This window comes from Carcharodon carcharias, chromosome 19 (genome assembly GCF_017639515.1).
Source record: "Carcharodon carcharias isolate sCarCar2 chromosome 19, sCarCar2.pri, whole genome shotgun sequence".
NCBI lineage: Eukaryota > Metazoa > Chordata > Chondrichthyes > Lamniformes > Lamnidae > Carcharodon > Carcharodon carcharias.
In genome coordinates, this window is record NC_054485.1 from 52655851 (window position 1) to 52671749 (window position 15899).

The 15899-nt window shown below is 45.6% G+C and overlaps 1 protein-coding gene across 1 annotated transcript in view; it reads right to left on the bottom strand.

Moving 5' to 3' along the window:
* Positions 1 to 14981, bottom strand: part of LOC121291737 (mitogen-activated protein kinase kinase kinase 5-like) — a 264733-nt gene extending 249752 nt beyond the window's left edge. Inside the window, exon 1 of the mRNA XM_041213244.1 lies at positions 14518 to 14981. Within this exon, the coding sequence (XP_041069178.1) occupies positions 14518 to 14884 (367 nt within the window). The 5' untranslated portion in view covers positions 14885 to 14981. The remainder of the gene's footprint in view (positions 1 to 14517) is intronic.
* Between the last annotated feature and the right edge of the window lie 918 nt (positions 14982 to 15899).

Genomic DNA, 15899 nt, shown 5'->3' on the forward strand with positions numbered 1-15899 from the left:
CACTATTACTACCCTATTATTTTTATGCTTCTCTGAAATTTGCCTCCATATCTGCTCTTCTATTTCTCTCTGATTGTTTGGGGGCCTATAGTATACTCCCAGTAATGCGATTGCTCCTTTTTTGTTTTTTATTTCTACCCATGTGGTTTCAATTGAGGAGCCTTCTAAGGTATCATCCCTCCTTACTGCTGTAATTGATTCCTTGATCAATATTGCGATACACCCTCCTTTTTTATTTCCTACCCTGCCTCATCTGAAGACCCTATATCCTGGAATATTGAGCTGCCAATCCTGCCCTTCTCTCAACCATGTCTCTGTGACAGCAATTGCATCATACTTCCATGTGTTAATTTGTGCCCTCAACTCATCTGCCTTATTCGTCAGACTCCTTGCATTAAAATAAATACCATCCAACCTTGCCAAACTCCTTTGTGCCTTAACTGGCCTATAATTTCTATGCCTTCCAGACTCACTTGCTCTTTCTTCTAATTTTGGCTGTGCATCCTCCCCTGCTGAACCTCCTCTCAGGATCCCATCCCCCTGCCAAGTTAGTTTAAACCTTCCCCAACAGCACTAGCAAACCTCCCCACAAGGATGTTGGTCCCAATCCAGTTTAGGTGCAACCCATCTGCCTTGTACAGATCTCACCGCCCCCAGAAACGGACCCAATGTCCCAGAAATCTAAAGCCCTCCCTCCTGCACCATCTCTCCAGCCAAACATTCATCTGGACTAACCTCATTTCTATACTCACTAGCGCGTGGCACCAGAAGTAATCCAGAGATTACTTCCTTTGAGGTCCTGCTTTTTAATCTGTTTCCTAGCTCCCTAAATTCTGCTTGCAGGACCTCAGCCATCTTTCTACCTATGTCGTTGGTACCAATATGTACTACAACATCTGTTTGCCCTCCCCCTTTTGAATGCCCTGCAGCTGTTCAGTTACATCCTTGACCCTGGCACCAGGGAGGCAACATACTATCCCGGAGTCACGTCTACAGCTGCAGAAACGCCTTTCTATTCCCCTTACTATCAAACCTCCTACCACTATTGCTCTTCCCCTCTTTTTCCTCTCCCCCCATGCAGCTGAGCCACGCACAGTGCAATGAGCGTGGCTGCACTCCCCAGAGGAACCGTCGCTCTCACCGTTTTCCAACACAGAAAAATGGTTCTCAAGCAAGATGCACCCTGGGGATTTCCTGACTACCTGTCTGACACCTTTCTTCTGACTGATGGTCACCCATTCCCTCTCTGTCTGCACTTTTGTAAGCTGTGGGGTGACCATGTCTAAAAACGTGCTATCCACAAAACTCTCAGCCTCACAGATGCACGCAGATTTCATGCATAAAACCATCAACACAATGTAAAGCATGTAGTTTGGAATCTTATCAGAAGTAAATTTCATTGGAGCATCGGATGTAGTTTATTATTTTCAACAGCAGGAATTTATTTGGCAAACACAGGATGTTACATGCATGAGAAGTGAAACCTTGTACTTTGAAACATTGTCATTTGTTTCCCAAATAATAAATCCAACTGTTCTAATGATATTTGCTTCTGACAGGGAACTCAAAACAGCAGCAGGAAGAGCAGCAACTCGAGCACTCCTCAAGTGTGGGGAGAATCTGAATAAAGGTCCTTAATTGAAAAAATATTTATTTAATCAGATACTTTTTGGTAATTTAGATTATTTTTGAATAGATATTTCGTTAAGAAAGAAATATGCGAACTAAGTTCATTTTTTCTGAACATACGAATTAGGAGCAGGAGCAGACCATTCTGTTCTTCGAGCCTGCTCTGCCATTCAATGAGATCATGGCTGCTGATCTGTTTGTGGTCTCTAATCCACATTCCCACCTGCCCACGATAACCTTTGACTCCCTTGATAATCAAGAATCTATCTAACTCAGCCTTAAAAATATTCCACAATCCTGCCTCCTCTGCTCTCTGGAGAAGAGAATCCACATACTAACAACCCTCTGAAAGAAAAAAATTCTCATTTCAGTCTTAAACGGGATACCTCTTATCTGAGTCCCCTGGTTCTGGTCTCTTCCACAAGGGGAAACATCCTCTCAGCATCTACCCTGCCAAGTCGAGTCCCCTCAGGGTCTCATCTATTTCAATAAGATCACCTCTCATTCTTCTGTATCCAGGCCCAACTTGGTCCAATCTTTCCTCATAAGATGACTGATTCCTGGGATGAAGGAGTTAAGTGAACCTTCTCCGAACTGCTTCTAATGCAACTGTACCCTTTAAAGTAAGGAGACTAAAACTGTACATAGTATTCCAGATGTGGTCTCACCAATGCCCTGTACAGCTGTAATAAAACTTTCCTACACACTAAATAGCAAATGCAACCAAGACAGATCCCATGGATTTCTCAGCAATCCACTCAAACGTCAGTAAACACTATGAGTCAACTAACATCATTGGAACTCTGCCTCTCTCACAAAGGATTCCAGTTTTCAACTTCAAAGATCTAACCTTGGAATTGTCTCCAAAAGTTGCTTCAACTCGGGTGACCTCGACAACAGCTCACTTCACAGGGTTTCAATCTCATCTCCTGAGATTCCATCCCCCTGGATTTCCAAGTCTGTCCTCCAGGACCAACTCACAAGCACAACTTCAGTTCTTCGGTCACACTGAGCAGAGCATTACTGCTCCAAAGGGGTACCTTCACCCCCAACGGCCCGCAGAATGGAATCGCCAACCTTCTGTTGCTTTCTTCAATCTCCAGAACTTCTCCTGAGCCATCATTGCTTAAAGTCTGCCAACTTCAGCACTTTTTCTGGTTGGAGCCTCTTTCTCTGCTCCTTTCTTTTTAACTGCGGCCTCTCCATTTCACCTCTCCATTTCCCCTGTCTGGGACTTCCTTTGGGACCTCTCCCTATCCACTGTCTGGAATTCTTCTTGACTATGGTGGTCTGCTCCCTGTCACATGATCAAGTTTTGGCAGGCACACTGGGCCCATCCTTGGCCTGAAGAACTACAAAACACTGGACTGCACATGCGCCGCCATTCCCAGTCCGTGCGCGTGCAAAATTCCAGAGCTCTGTCAGAACTCATAGTCCTTGACCCCCACCCCCTCCCCCTCACTTGACGAGAAGATAAGTTGGATCTTGTAGCAAACACCCTAACCTCTGACCTACCATTAGCAATACCCTGGCAGTGGTCCTAACACTATCCATTATACAAGGCATTTTACCTCTGGCATGCATAGTATGCATCATACATTTACCTGATTTGTTTAAGTTTGTATGCATAACTTCTGGTTCTACAGCCAATTATCGTAAATCCATGTCCTGCACAATATGGCCTAGTGCTCTTTTCCCTGTGCATCATTCAATTTACCGTCAGTGGATTTGTATCACTGATACCATCACACTGCTGGCACACTTTCTTAAGTGTCACATTTTTAAAGGGTTTGATGAAACAACTGCACAGGAGCAAGCAGGTCTGTGCATGATGGAGTTTTCAATCAAACTAAAACAAAAAGCAGTTATTTGGCACTAGTCAAAGAATGTCTGTAATGTCTTAGTAAACATGCTTTTAAAAAGTGTTACAGTTGTGACCTAGCATCTAAACAGCAATTAAACTAACCAGTGCTTACCCAATAACAACTAGAATTCGTATCCTTAAAGGGAAAGAGGTTCCCTTAGCACCTGAGTAATTCGTAATATAGCATGGCCCTCCTAAAAGAGCGTAGTATTTGAGTTACCATGACTTATGGCGGCTAGAGATACATTTCCTTCCCACCTGTAATGTAAGTGTTACGCTTAATTAAATTTCTTGTGACTAATTAGCATATGCAACAATCTGTCAAAAAAGAATCAAAGCCATTGATTTTTGGAGATAAGTCTACCAACATAAAACACTCATTAACATGGGAGCTACAATGCATGGACACTTTAACTTTAAAAATAGCCTTAGCTGTTTGGAGAGAAGTCAAAGAAACCCCACCTCAACATTTCCTCTTTGGCTATGACAAGGAGAAAACAATCTTAAAATACTTGGTCCTTCTGAGCTGCAGCCTCAACTTGGCAAGCACATTCCCATGTCAAGCTGATTTTACAACAACTACACTCTGAATGACCTTTGAATTTATTTTGACTCATCAACAATTAGGTGTTGCAGTATTAAAAGGGCAAAGATCCAAATTAACATTCCTGTCACTCTAAAGTATTATCTGACTTGCTGTGAGCACCACCATGGCAGATCTGCGTTTGTGTGTGCGCATAAGATGCTGCAAAAAACAAAACATGTGGTTTGCCCATTACATTTCCTGAATCATACTTCAGTGTCACGCTTGGCTGTCACTGGTTTTCTGATGCAAATGTATGTACCACGCATATTGGCTGTAGGGTTGCCAGCTGTGATTGTACATATTCCTGGAGGTTTCATCACATGACTTGCCCCCACATTCCAGTCACTCGTCAGCCAATACATCCACCCCTGTGACTCACTGTCTTTCTACACCAACTGGAAAGAAAAAAGACTCATTAACCAAATGGATAATGCTTGCCTGTCAGCCAAACAGCCTTTATTTTCCATCTTAAATATTTTTATATCTGGTACAGAGAAATGTTCAAAGAAAATGACCAAAAAAAACATTTTTTTATGTCCCTATGATTTTTCTCCAGGCCTGCACAGAGCTCTGAAGAAGAGTCATACAGACTTGAAACATTAACTCTGTCTTTCTCTCCACACATGCCGTCCTGCTGAGTTTTTCTTGCATTTTTTGTTTTTGTTTCAGATTTCTAGCATCCACAATATTTTATCTTTATATGCACACAGTAGTGTCCCGGAGATTGATCTTCAATTCCTGGAGACTCCAGGGCTATCCTGGAGGGTTGGCAACCCTAACATGACTAATCGAAATTTCATACTCAGAAAATAGCAATGAATCACAACTAAATAAGTAGGGAACATGCTGATCCAAAACATCCAAAGCAAATACATAAAACTCAATGAAAACAATCAATTAACAATTAGCCAAAGCTCCTAAAAAGGTGAGTCAATCATACTGCTCAAAAATATCAATGAAACTCCATTCACTATATTGGAGTCTCACAACTGAAAAGTTAAGGAATTGTTTTTAATGACCAACATGCAGGCATGGGTATAGGTGCTTGGTTCTCCCTGCATTCTCACTCAGGCTCATCAGCAATTGCAAAAGAATCTGAGAGGAGATGAGAAGATTTTTCTCTATGCAGAGTTATTTGGATGTAGAATTCACTGCTTGACAGGGCAATGGAAATAGATAATTAACTTTCAAAAGGGAATTGTACAAATTCTTGAAAAAGAAATATTTGCAAAGCTACGAGGAAAAAAACAATGGAGTGAGACTAATTGATTTTTAAAAATTTAACCTTTCGTGAGATGTGGCAAAGCCACATTTGTTGCCCATCCCTAATTGCCCTTGGCTTAGTATACCATTGCAGAGGGCAGTTAAGAATCAACCACATTGCTGTGGATTTGGAGTCACATGTAGGTCAGGCCAGGCCAGGTAAGGATAGCAGATTTCTTTCCCTAAAGGACATTAGTGAACCAGATGGGTTTTAACAACAACCAATGATAGTGCCAAGGTCACCATTACTAAGGTCAGTTTTCAATTCCAGATTATGTGTTTAGAATTTAAATTCCACCAGTAGCTTTGGTGGATCTTGAATTCATGTCCCCAGAGAATTAGCCTGAGCCTCTGGATTACCAGTCCAGTGACATTACCACTATGCCACCATCTCCCTCTTTTAAAGACCCAGCACAGGCACAGTGGGTTGAATGGCTTCCTTCTGTGCTATATGACTCTCATTCTAGGAATGGGGAGCATTACCGCTTTGTCCTATCTCCTGTACAACTCTAATGGAAAAGGTAATTGTGCAGTCAAATTGTTCGAAGTTGTCTTTTTGCCCCGAACTGCCTACCTTGCTAAGTCACTGCATGGATTTAATTTTTATGTATGTATAGTTTGATGAGAACAAATTTATTTCTTTATCTATCTTCAATAGGTAGAGAAAATTCTATTTATTTTCCAGAAACCATTTAAACAAGATTTCACTGCTTCTGGAATGATCTCTCACAAACACGTGTTCAAATTCTCTCACTGGAAACTCTTGGACATCCTTGGCTCAATCGGTGCCACGCTTGACTTGGGGTGGAATGTTATGGCCCTGTTGTGGCAGGGACAGGGCTGTAAAATGCAGCAAGCCATTCAAAACTCCAATGACTTCAGCAGGAACAGGAGATCCCACCAATGGGAGGGGCCGTAAAATTCCACCCCTGGAGTTGGAAAATTGCAAGTGCAACAACAACAGCATCTTGTGTTTATATAGTGTCTTTAACACAATAAAATAACCTAAGGTGTTTTAAGGAGTAATGCAACATTTCACACTGAGTCACATAAGATAATGTTAGGACAGGTGCCCAAAGGCTTGGTGAAAGAGGCAGGTTGTAAAGAATGTCTTAAAGGAGGAAAGAGAGGCAGAGAGATTTAGTGAGGGAATTCCAAAGCTTGAAACCTTGATAGCTGAAGGCATGGCCACCAATGGTGGAGCGATTAAAATCAGTGAGGCTGAAGGGGTCAGCATTAGAGACGTGCAGATTTGTGGTACTAGAGGATGTTACCAAGATAGAAAGTAAATGGGTCATGAAAGCAAGGGTGAAAATTTTGAAGCCTACAAGTTGCTTAACCGGGGACCATTGCAGGTCAGCAAGCACAGGGATGATAGGTAAATGGGACTTGGTATGAGGCAGCAGAGTTTGGATGACTTCAAAGTTATGGCGAGCAGAATGTGGGAGGGCAGGCCAGGAGTGTGTTGGAATAGTCGCGTCTAGGATGAAGGTTTCAGCAGCAGATGAACTGTGGCAGGATCAGAGCCAGGCAATGTTATGGAAATGAAAATAGGCGGTCATAGTGATGGCACGAATATGTGATTGGAAGCTCTTCTCAGGATCAAACATAACACTAAGGTTGTGAACAGTCTGGTTCAGCCACAGATGGTTGCCAGGGAAAGGGATGAATACTGCAGAGAGGCAATGGAGTTTGTGGCAGTTGTCAAAGACAAATGATTGTTGTCTTCCTAATATTTAGCTGAAGGAAATTTCTGTTCACCCAGATCTGGATGTGGAACAAGTAGTCTGACAATCTAGAGAGAGCAGGTTGTTGTGGTGGGTGATTTTAACTTTCCCTATATTGACTGTTAAGGTGGATAAGTCCCCAGGGCCAGATGGGATCTACCCCAGAGTACTGAGAGATGCAAGGGGGGAGATTGCTGGGGCCTTGACAGAAATCTTTGTATCCTCACTGGCTGTAGGTGAGGTCCCAGAGGTCTGGAGAATGGCCAATGTTGTTCCATTGTTTAAGAAGGGTAGCAGGGATAATCCAGGAAATTACAGGTCGGTGAGCCTTACGTCTGTGGTAGGGAAATTATTGGAGAAGATTCGTGACAGGATTTACTACCATTTGGAAGCAAATGGGCCTATTAGTGAGAGGCAGCATGGTTTTGTGAAGGGGAGGTCGTGTCTCACTGAATTGATCAAGTTTTTCGAGGAAGTGACAAAGATAATCGATGATGGAAGGGCAGTGGATGTCATCTACATGGATTTCAGTAAGGCCTTTGACAAGGTCCCTCATGGCAGACTGGTACAGAAGGTAAAGTCACACGGGATCAGAGGTGAGCTGGCAAGATAGATACAGAATTGGCTTGGTCATAGAAGACAGAGGGTAGCAGTGGAAGGGTGCTTTTCTGAATGGAGAGCTGTGACTAGTGGTGTTCCGCGGGATCAGTGCTGGGACCTTTGCTCTTTGTACTATACGTAGATGATTTGGAGGAAAATGTAACTGGGCTAATTACTAAGTTTGCAGACGACACTAAGGTTGGAGGAGTTGCAGATAGTGAAGAGGATTGTCAAAGGATACAACGGGATATAGATCGGTTGGAGACTTGGGCGGAGAAATGGCAGATGGAGTTTAATCCGGACAAATGCGAGGTAATGCATTTTGGAAGGTCTAATACAGGTAGGAATTATACAGTAAATGGCAGAACCATTAAGTGCATCTTCAAGCAGAGGGACCTGGGTGTACAGGTCCACAGGTCACTGAAAGTGGCAGTGCATGTGGATAAGGTAGTCAGGAAGGCATATGACACGCTTGCCTTCATCAGCAGGGGTACTGAGTATAAAAGCTGGGAAGTCATGCTGCAGCTGTATAGAACCTTGGTTAGGCCACATTTGGAATATTGTGTGCAAATCTGGTCGCCACATTACCAGAAGGATATGGAGGCTTTGGAGAGGGTGCAGAGGAGGTTTACCAGGATGCTGTCTGGTCTGGAGGTTATTAGCTATGAGGAGAGGTTGGAGAAACTCGGATTGTTCTCACTAGAGTGACGGAGATTGAGGGGTGACTTGATAGAAGTTTACAAAATTATGAGTGGCATGGACAGAGTAGATAGTCAGAAGCTTTTCCCCAGGATGGAAGAGTCAATTACTAGGGGACAAAGATGGAAGGTGAGGAGAGAAAACTCTAGAGGAGATGTGCGGGGCAAATTTTTTACGCAGAGGGTAGTGAGTGTCTGGAATTCGCTACCGGGGGAGGTGGTGGAGGCAGGTACAATAGTGGTGTTTAAGAGGCAGCTTGACAAATACATGAATAGGATGGGAATAGAGGGATACGGACCCGGAAGTGCAAAATGTTTTAGTTTGACAGGCAATATGTTCGGCGCAGGCTTGAAGGGCCGAAGAGCCTGTTTCTGTGCTGTACTTTTCTTTGTTCTTGTTCTTTGACTGATAGAGAAAGAAAGCCTGCAAATGGTGAAATTCCAAAATCAAACCTCCAAAAGGTTTGGTTTACTCAGCAGGGCTCAGCTGTAACACTTCAGCTAATTATCAAAAGTTAAAAATTTTTGTTATATACTATGTTTATAGACAGCAGTCAGAAGTGCTCAAAATGAACAAACAATGGAAAATCGGCTCCTTAGTAAAGGGGTGTCTACCATACCTCCGATGAAGTTACATTGCTGGAAGTGGGAACAACTTTTGATGAAATTCCCAGTAAACTTTGAGCCATAAGAATAAGCCATTCATCTTCTTGTGCCTGGTCTGCCATTCAGTTAGGTCATGGTTGATCTGCATCTTAATTCCCTCTGCCCACCTATGTTCCAGAACCCTTAACACCCATGCCCAACAAAAATCTAAATATCTCAGTTCTGATATTTTCAATCAACCCCCAGACTCAATAGCCTTTAGGAGGAAAGTTTTCCTGGATTATCATTCTCACTTGTGTTCAGAAGTGGCCTTTAATATAGAGAACTAACCTTAAGAGTCTAACAGAAGTATGAGGAGAAACAGACCCAATGCCAAAGGAGACAGCAGGAAGGAAAGACTAAAAGTTTGATCTTAGGTGAATTTTAACAAGGGTCTTAAGTGACGAGAGGCCGTTGACTGATATTAGATTTCCAGGAACAGGCCATTCAAGCCCTTCAAGACTGTTCTGCTACTCTACTAGATCATGGATGATCTGCACCTCAACTCCATTCACTCACTTTTGCTCCATATCCTCAAAAGCTTTACCCAACAAAAATCTATCCATCTCAGTCTTGAAACTTTCAATCTGAAAACAAGAATGAGGATTTTAAAATCAATGCATTACTTCAAGAGTGTGAGGTGAAAGGAACTTGGCGCGGGTAAGGAAATGGGAAGCAGAGTTTGGCACCCTCGAGTTTCTGAAAGGCGGAATATAGGAGATCAGCCAGGAGTGCGTATGAATGGGCAAGTCTAGCAATAACAAAGGCAGAGGCCATACAAGACGGTGTTATGGAGGTGGAAATAGGCGGACTTAGCGATGGCACGAATATGTGGTCAGAAGGTCATCTCGGGGTCAAATATGACACCAAGGTTGTGATCAGTCTGCTTCAGCCTTAGACTGTTGCCAGGGAGAGGGATGGAAGCAGTAGTTTATATTGCAGGAGTTTATAGCAAGGACTGAAGACAATGGCTTCAATTTTCCTAACATTTCAGTGGAGGAAATTTCTGCTCATCCAGCACTGGATGTCGGGTAATTTGGAAACAGTGGAGGAGTTGAGAGAGATGGTGGTGAGTTGGAGCTAGGTGTCATCAGCTCACATGTGAAAACTAATGCTGTACTTTCAAATGATGTCACCAAGGGGCAGCATGGAGATGAGAAATAGAATAGGACACCAGAGGTAACAGTGAACATGCAGGAAGAACAGAGGAAATAGGACATAGGAACAGAAGTAGGCCATTTGGCCCATGAAGCCTGCTCCACCATTCAAACAGATCATGGCTGATCTTCTACCTTTATGTCATTTTTCGCCACTATCCTCATATTCCTTGATGTCATTGGTATCTAGAAATCTTTCGATATTTGTCTTAAAAATGCTCCATAATTGAGCTTCCACAGCTCACTGGGATAGAGAATTCCAAAGATTCAGCACCCTCTCAGTGAAGAAATTCCTCCTCACCTCAGTCTTAAATGGCTTGCCCCTTATTCTGAGAGTATGTCCCCTGATCCTAGACTCCCCAGCCAGGGGAAACATCCTAGCTACATTTACCCTGTCACGCCCTGTAAGAATTTTGCCAGTTTCAATGAGATTGCCTCTCATTCTTCGAAATTCTAGAGAATTCCAGTTTCCGCAATCTTTCCTCATAAGACAACATCACCATCTCAGCGATTAGTCTGGTAAACCTCCGTTGCACTCCCTCCATGTCAAGTATGTCCTTCCTTAGATAAGGAGACCAAAACTCTCCACAATACTCCAGGCATGGTCTCACCAAGGTTCTATAAAATTGCACCAAGACCTTGTTACTCCTGTACTCAAATCCCCTTGCAATGAAAGACAACATACCATTTGCCTTCCTAATTGAATCATGACAAGGACACCCAGGTCCCTTTGGACATCAACACTTCCCAACCTCTCACTATTTAAGAAATACTCTGCCTTTCTGTTTTTTCTACCAAAATGGATAACTTCGCACTTATTCACATTATATTCCATCTGCCATGTTCTTGCCCACCCACTTAGTCTGTCCAAATCCCCTTGAAGCCTCCTTGCATCCTCCTCACAATTCACATTCCCGCCTAGTTTTGTGTCATCAGCAAATTTGGCAATATTACATTTGGTCCCCACGTCCAAATTATTTATATAGATTGTGAGCAGCTGTGACCCCAGCACTGACCCTTGCGGTACCCCACTAGCTTGCCAACCTGAGAATGACCCGTTTATTCTTACTCTGTTTTCTGTCTGTTAACCAATTCTTGATCCACACCAGTATATTACCCCAAATCCCATGTGCTATATTTTTATTTATTAACCTCCTGTGTGGGATCTTATTGAAAGCCTTCTGAAAATCCAAATACATCACATCCACAGGTTCTTCCCTATCTAGCTACAACTTACATCTTCAACAAACTCCAACAGGTTTTTCAAACAGGATTTCTCTTTCATAAATCCAAGTTGACTCTGCCCAATCATAAGATTATTTTTTAAGTCTCCAGTCATCGCATCCTTTATAATAGATTCTAACATTTTCCCCACTACCGATGTCAAAGTAACAGATCTGTAGTTCTCTGCTTTCTCTCGCCCTCCTTCATTAAATAGTGGGCTATATTTGCTACTGTCTGCTGGAACCTTTGGAAAAGAAACCATTGCAAGTGATATTCTGGCTACAATTAGATAATAATGGTGAGTGCAGTCCCACCCAGCTGGATGACAATTAGAGAGATGTTAGAGGAGGATGGTGTGGTCAACCATGTCAAAGGCTGCCGACAGGTAGAGAAGGACAAGGAAGGAAAGTTTATCTTTGTCACAGTGACATAGGCTGTAATTTGTGACTTTGGTAAAAGCTGTTTCAGTGCTATGGCATGTGTGGAAACCTGATTGGCGCAATTCAAACATGGAGCTCTGGTAAAGAGGGTCATGGATTTTTTATCTGACCACACACTCAAGGATAGGAAGGTTGGAGATGGGGCGGTAGATTGCAAGGATGGTGGAGGTCAAGAGTTGGTTTTCTGAGGAGAGGGATGATGACGGCAGATTTCAAAGAGAGAGACAGTGCATAGAGAGAGAGCCATTAGTATCAGTTACATGGGGACCAGGAAAGAAGTTAAGTGGTCAATAGTTTAGTGAGAATAGGGTCAAGGGAACAGCAGGTGGGTCTGATGGACAAGATGAGCTGGACACACAATCAAGTCTGACACGTCAGTGCAGTACTGAGGGAGTGCTGCATTATCAGAGGTGCTTCTTTCAAATGAGATGTTAAACTGACCACTTGACCTCTCCAGCAGACCTAAAAGAACCCATGACACAATTTTGAAGAAGAGCACAAGAGTTCTCGCTTTTGTCCTGGTCAATATTCATCCCTCAAACAAAATTAACAAACTACACATAACCTGGTCATTTATTTCATTGTGTCAGTGGGACCTTGCTATCCACTAATTGAGTGAAACCTCACTCAACTTTTCCACTTTACGGAGGCCTGCCTCCTCGCCTTACCCCACATTTATGGAGTGGGGCCCCTCAAGCCATATATAACTAATTCTCTCTCTAATGAAGAAAGATGCCTTTAGTCCTTTGTGGATTATGGTTATTTATAACTAATTGACTGTAAAGCGCCTTTGGACTTCCCAAGATTGTGAATCTTCATTTGACTTTTTCCACTGCCTCTCAATTATCAGGCTGCTTATCCAACAACCAATACTGGACGAGCCAGAAATTTTCACCAATTAAAAATATTGGTCCCTGTCAAAAATTCTTTCCCTAGTTACTAACTCCATCATGTCCCTGACAAATATCTCAGGCTGAAACAGACTGTTAGTAACCTCAGTATCTTATTTGGCCCTGAGATGAGCTTCCAATCACATATCCATGTCTTCAGTAAGGCTTCCTATTTTCACCTGTGTAACATTGCTTAACTCCAGCCTTGCCTCAGCTCACCTGCTGTTGAAACCCTCATCCATGTCTTTGTTACCTCAAAACATTACTATACCAATGCCCTCCCTGCAGGCCGCCTACATTCCAAACTCTGTAAGCTTGAGGTCATCCAAAACACTGTTGTCCATGTCCTAACTCACATCAAGCCCTGTTCACCCATCACCCCTGTGCTCATTGACCTACACTGGCTCTCCAGGTCACATCTCAATTTTAAAATTCTCATCTTTGTTTTCAAATTCTTCCATTACCTTGTCCCTCCCTATCCGTCTAATCTCCTCCAAGTTCACAGCCCTCTGAGACATCTTGGCTCAGAAACCAGAGAACAGAGCGAAGACAATGGCTTCAGTCTTCCCAACGTTGAATTGGAAGAAATGTCTGCTCATCAGAATGTTGCACCAGAGGGTGAAGTTTGAGAGAAACCATTACCATCCAATATATTTACTGAGGGTGTAAATAGGTATATGAGGGATTTTGAAGGGATTATATCTGAGGGCGAGGTCACTCCATTTTTGTCCAAAGAAGGACTCAGAAGGATTGTTATCCTTGAGAGATACCGGTTCAGATCTGAAACAATATCTCCAATTCTAGCCACCTGAGCATCCCTGGTTTTAATCGTTCCACTACTGGTGGCTATGCCTTCAGCTGTGAGGCCCTAAAGCTATGGAATTCCCTTCAACTTGGATCTTCCAGTCCCACTAAAAGTCAATGGATTTTTGGCTGGCCATCCACATTCCCACGGCGGGGTCAGAAAATCCTGGCCGGAGTTTTTGGGAACTGGCCCTAATCTCTCCTTACATGTGGCTCAGTGTCAAATTTTGTTTGCTAATATCTCTGTGAAGTGCTTCACTGCATTCCATGTGTAAATACAAGTCTTTTTTAAATACAAGAATTTCTTCTTGTGATCACCTTCCCCAACTTAACTGTAAGCCTATCACAAAAATCTGCTAACTTTTGTACAAATATGTTTACAAGAATATCATTTTATTCCATAGGTGTCAGGGGTAAGGTTTAAGGGGTTGGGTTGAGGATGGGCAGGGGGTAGGGGTTGGGATGTGGATGGGCAGAGGTAGGGATTGGGCTGGGGTTGGGCGGGGGGCTAGCAGTTGGGGTGGGAACGGGCAGGGGGTAGGCATTGGGATGAGAGTTGGACGGGGGTTAGGGGTTGGGATGGGATGGGAGGGGGATAGGGGTTGGGATGGGAGTTGGGCGGAAGGTAGGGGTTGGGATGGGAGGGGGGGTAGGGGTTGGGACGGGAGGGGGTAGGGGTTGGGACGGGAGGGGGTAGGGGTTGGGACGGGAGGGGGTAGGGGTTGGGATGGGAGTTGGGCAGGGGGTAGGGGTAGGGGTTGGGATGGGATGGGAGGGGGGGTAGGGGTTGGGATGGAATGGGAGGTGGGGTAGGGGTTGGGATGGGATGGGAGGGGCGTAGGGGTTAGGATGAGATGGGAGGTGGGTAGGGATTGGGATGCAGATGGGAGGGGGTAGGGGTTGGGATGCAGATGGGAGGGGGGTAGGGGTTGGGATGCAGATGGGGAGAGGGTAGAGGGAGAGAGGACAGGAGATAGGGGAGGCACTCACCTGCGTTGTAGAAGCAATCCAGGCTACCAGTCTCCCCCAGCACCAGCCTGCCAAAGGGCACGGTCTGTAGGACAGCATGGGCATCTTCACAAGCCTCCCGGAGGCACTTGAGGGACAGACTGTCCTGGGACTGCGGACCCGGACCCTCATTGATCACATAGACAGCCCGGAGCTCCCGGCTGCGGTGCTTCGGAGCGGGCACTGCGCTCCGGCTCATGTCGATGGCCAGCGGGTCCTGCCAGTAGCTGCCGGCGGACACTGAGTGGGTGTTTCCCACCGGACAGTCCGCAGTCCCGCTGCTGCTGGCGGTGCTGGTCCTCCGGCTGGAACCTCTCTGCTCACCGCCCATCCTGTCCAAGCCGCTCATCTCGCCGCTTCGCAACAAACTTCCCCCAGTTTCTGCACCAACTATCCGCTCCGCTGCCTCTCTCTGTCTCTCTGCACCGTCCCGAGCGCGGCTCTGACACCGCCTCCCGCCTGAGGATAGAAACACAACTCACGGCCCAACTGGGACCTCCCTCTGAGAACCGACACCAGTCCCCCAAACACACCGCCACCCTCCCCTTCACCCCAAACGCACCCCCAACCCCACCCTCCCCTTCACCCCACCCCCACCCCCACCCCCACCCTCCCCTTCACCCCAAACACACCCCCACCCCCATCCTCCCCTGCACCCCAAACACACCCCCACCCCCACCCTCCCCTTCACCCCAAACACACCCCCACCCCCACCCTCCCCTTCACCACAAACACACCCCCACCCCCACCCCCACCCTCCCCTTCACCCCAAACACAGCCCCACCCCCACCCCCACCCTCCCCTTCACCCCAAACACACCCCCACCCCCACCCTCCCCTTCACTCCAAACACACCCACACCCTCCCCTTCACCCCAAACACACCCCCACCCTCACCTTCAACCCAAACACACCCCCACCCTCACCTTCAACCCAAACACACCTCCACCCTCCCCTTCACCCCAAACACACACCCACCCTCCCCTTCACCCCAGAAACACACACCCACCCTCCCCTTCACCCCAAACACACCCCTACCCTCCCCTTCACCCCAAACGCACTCCCACACCCACCCTCCCCTTCACCCCAGAAACACACACCCACCCTCCCCTTCACCCCAGAAACACACACCCACCCTCCCCTTCACCCCAGAAACACTGCCCCCACCCTCCTCTTCGCCCCAAACACACCCACCCACCCGCCCTCCCCTTCGCCCCAAACACACCCACCCACCCGCCCTCCCCTTCGCCCCAAACACACCCACCCACCACCGCCCTCCCCTTCGCCCCAAACACACCCACCCACCCGCCCTCCCCTTCGCCCCAAACACACCCACCCACCCACCCGCCCTCCCCTTCGCCCCAAA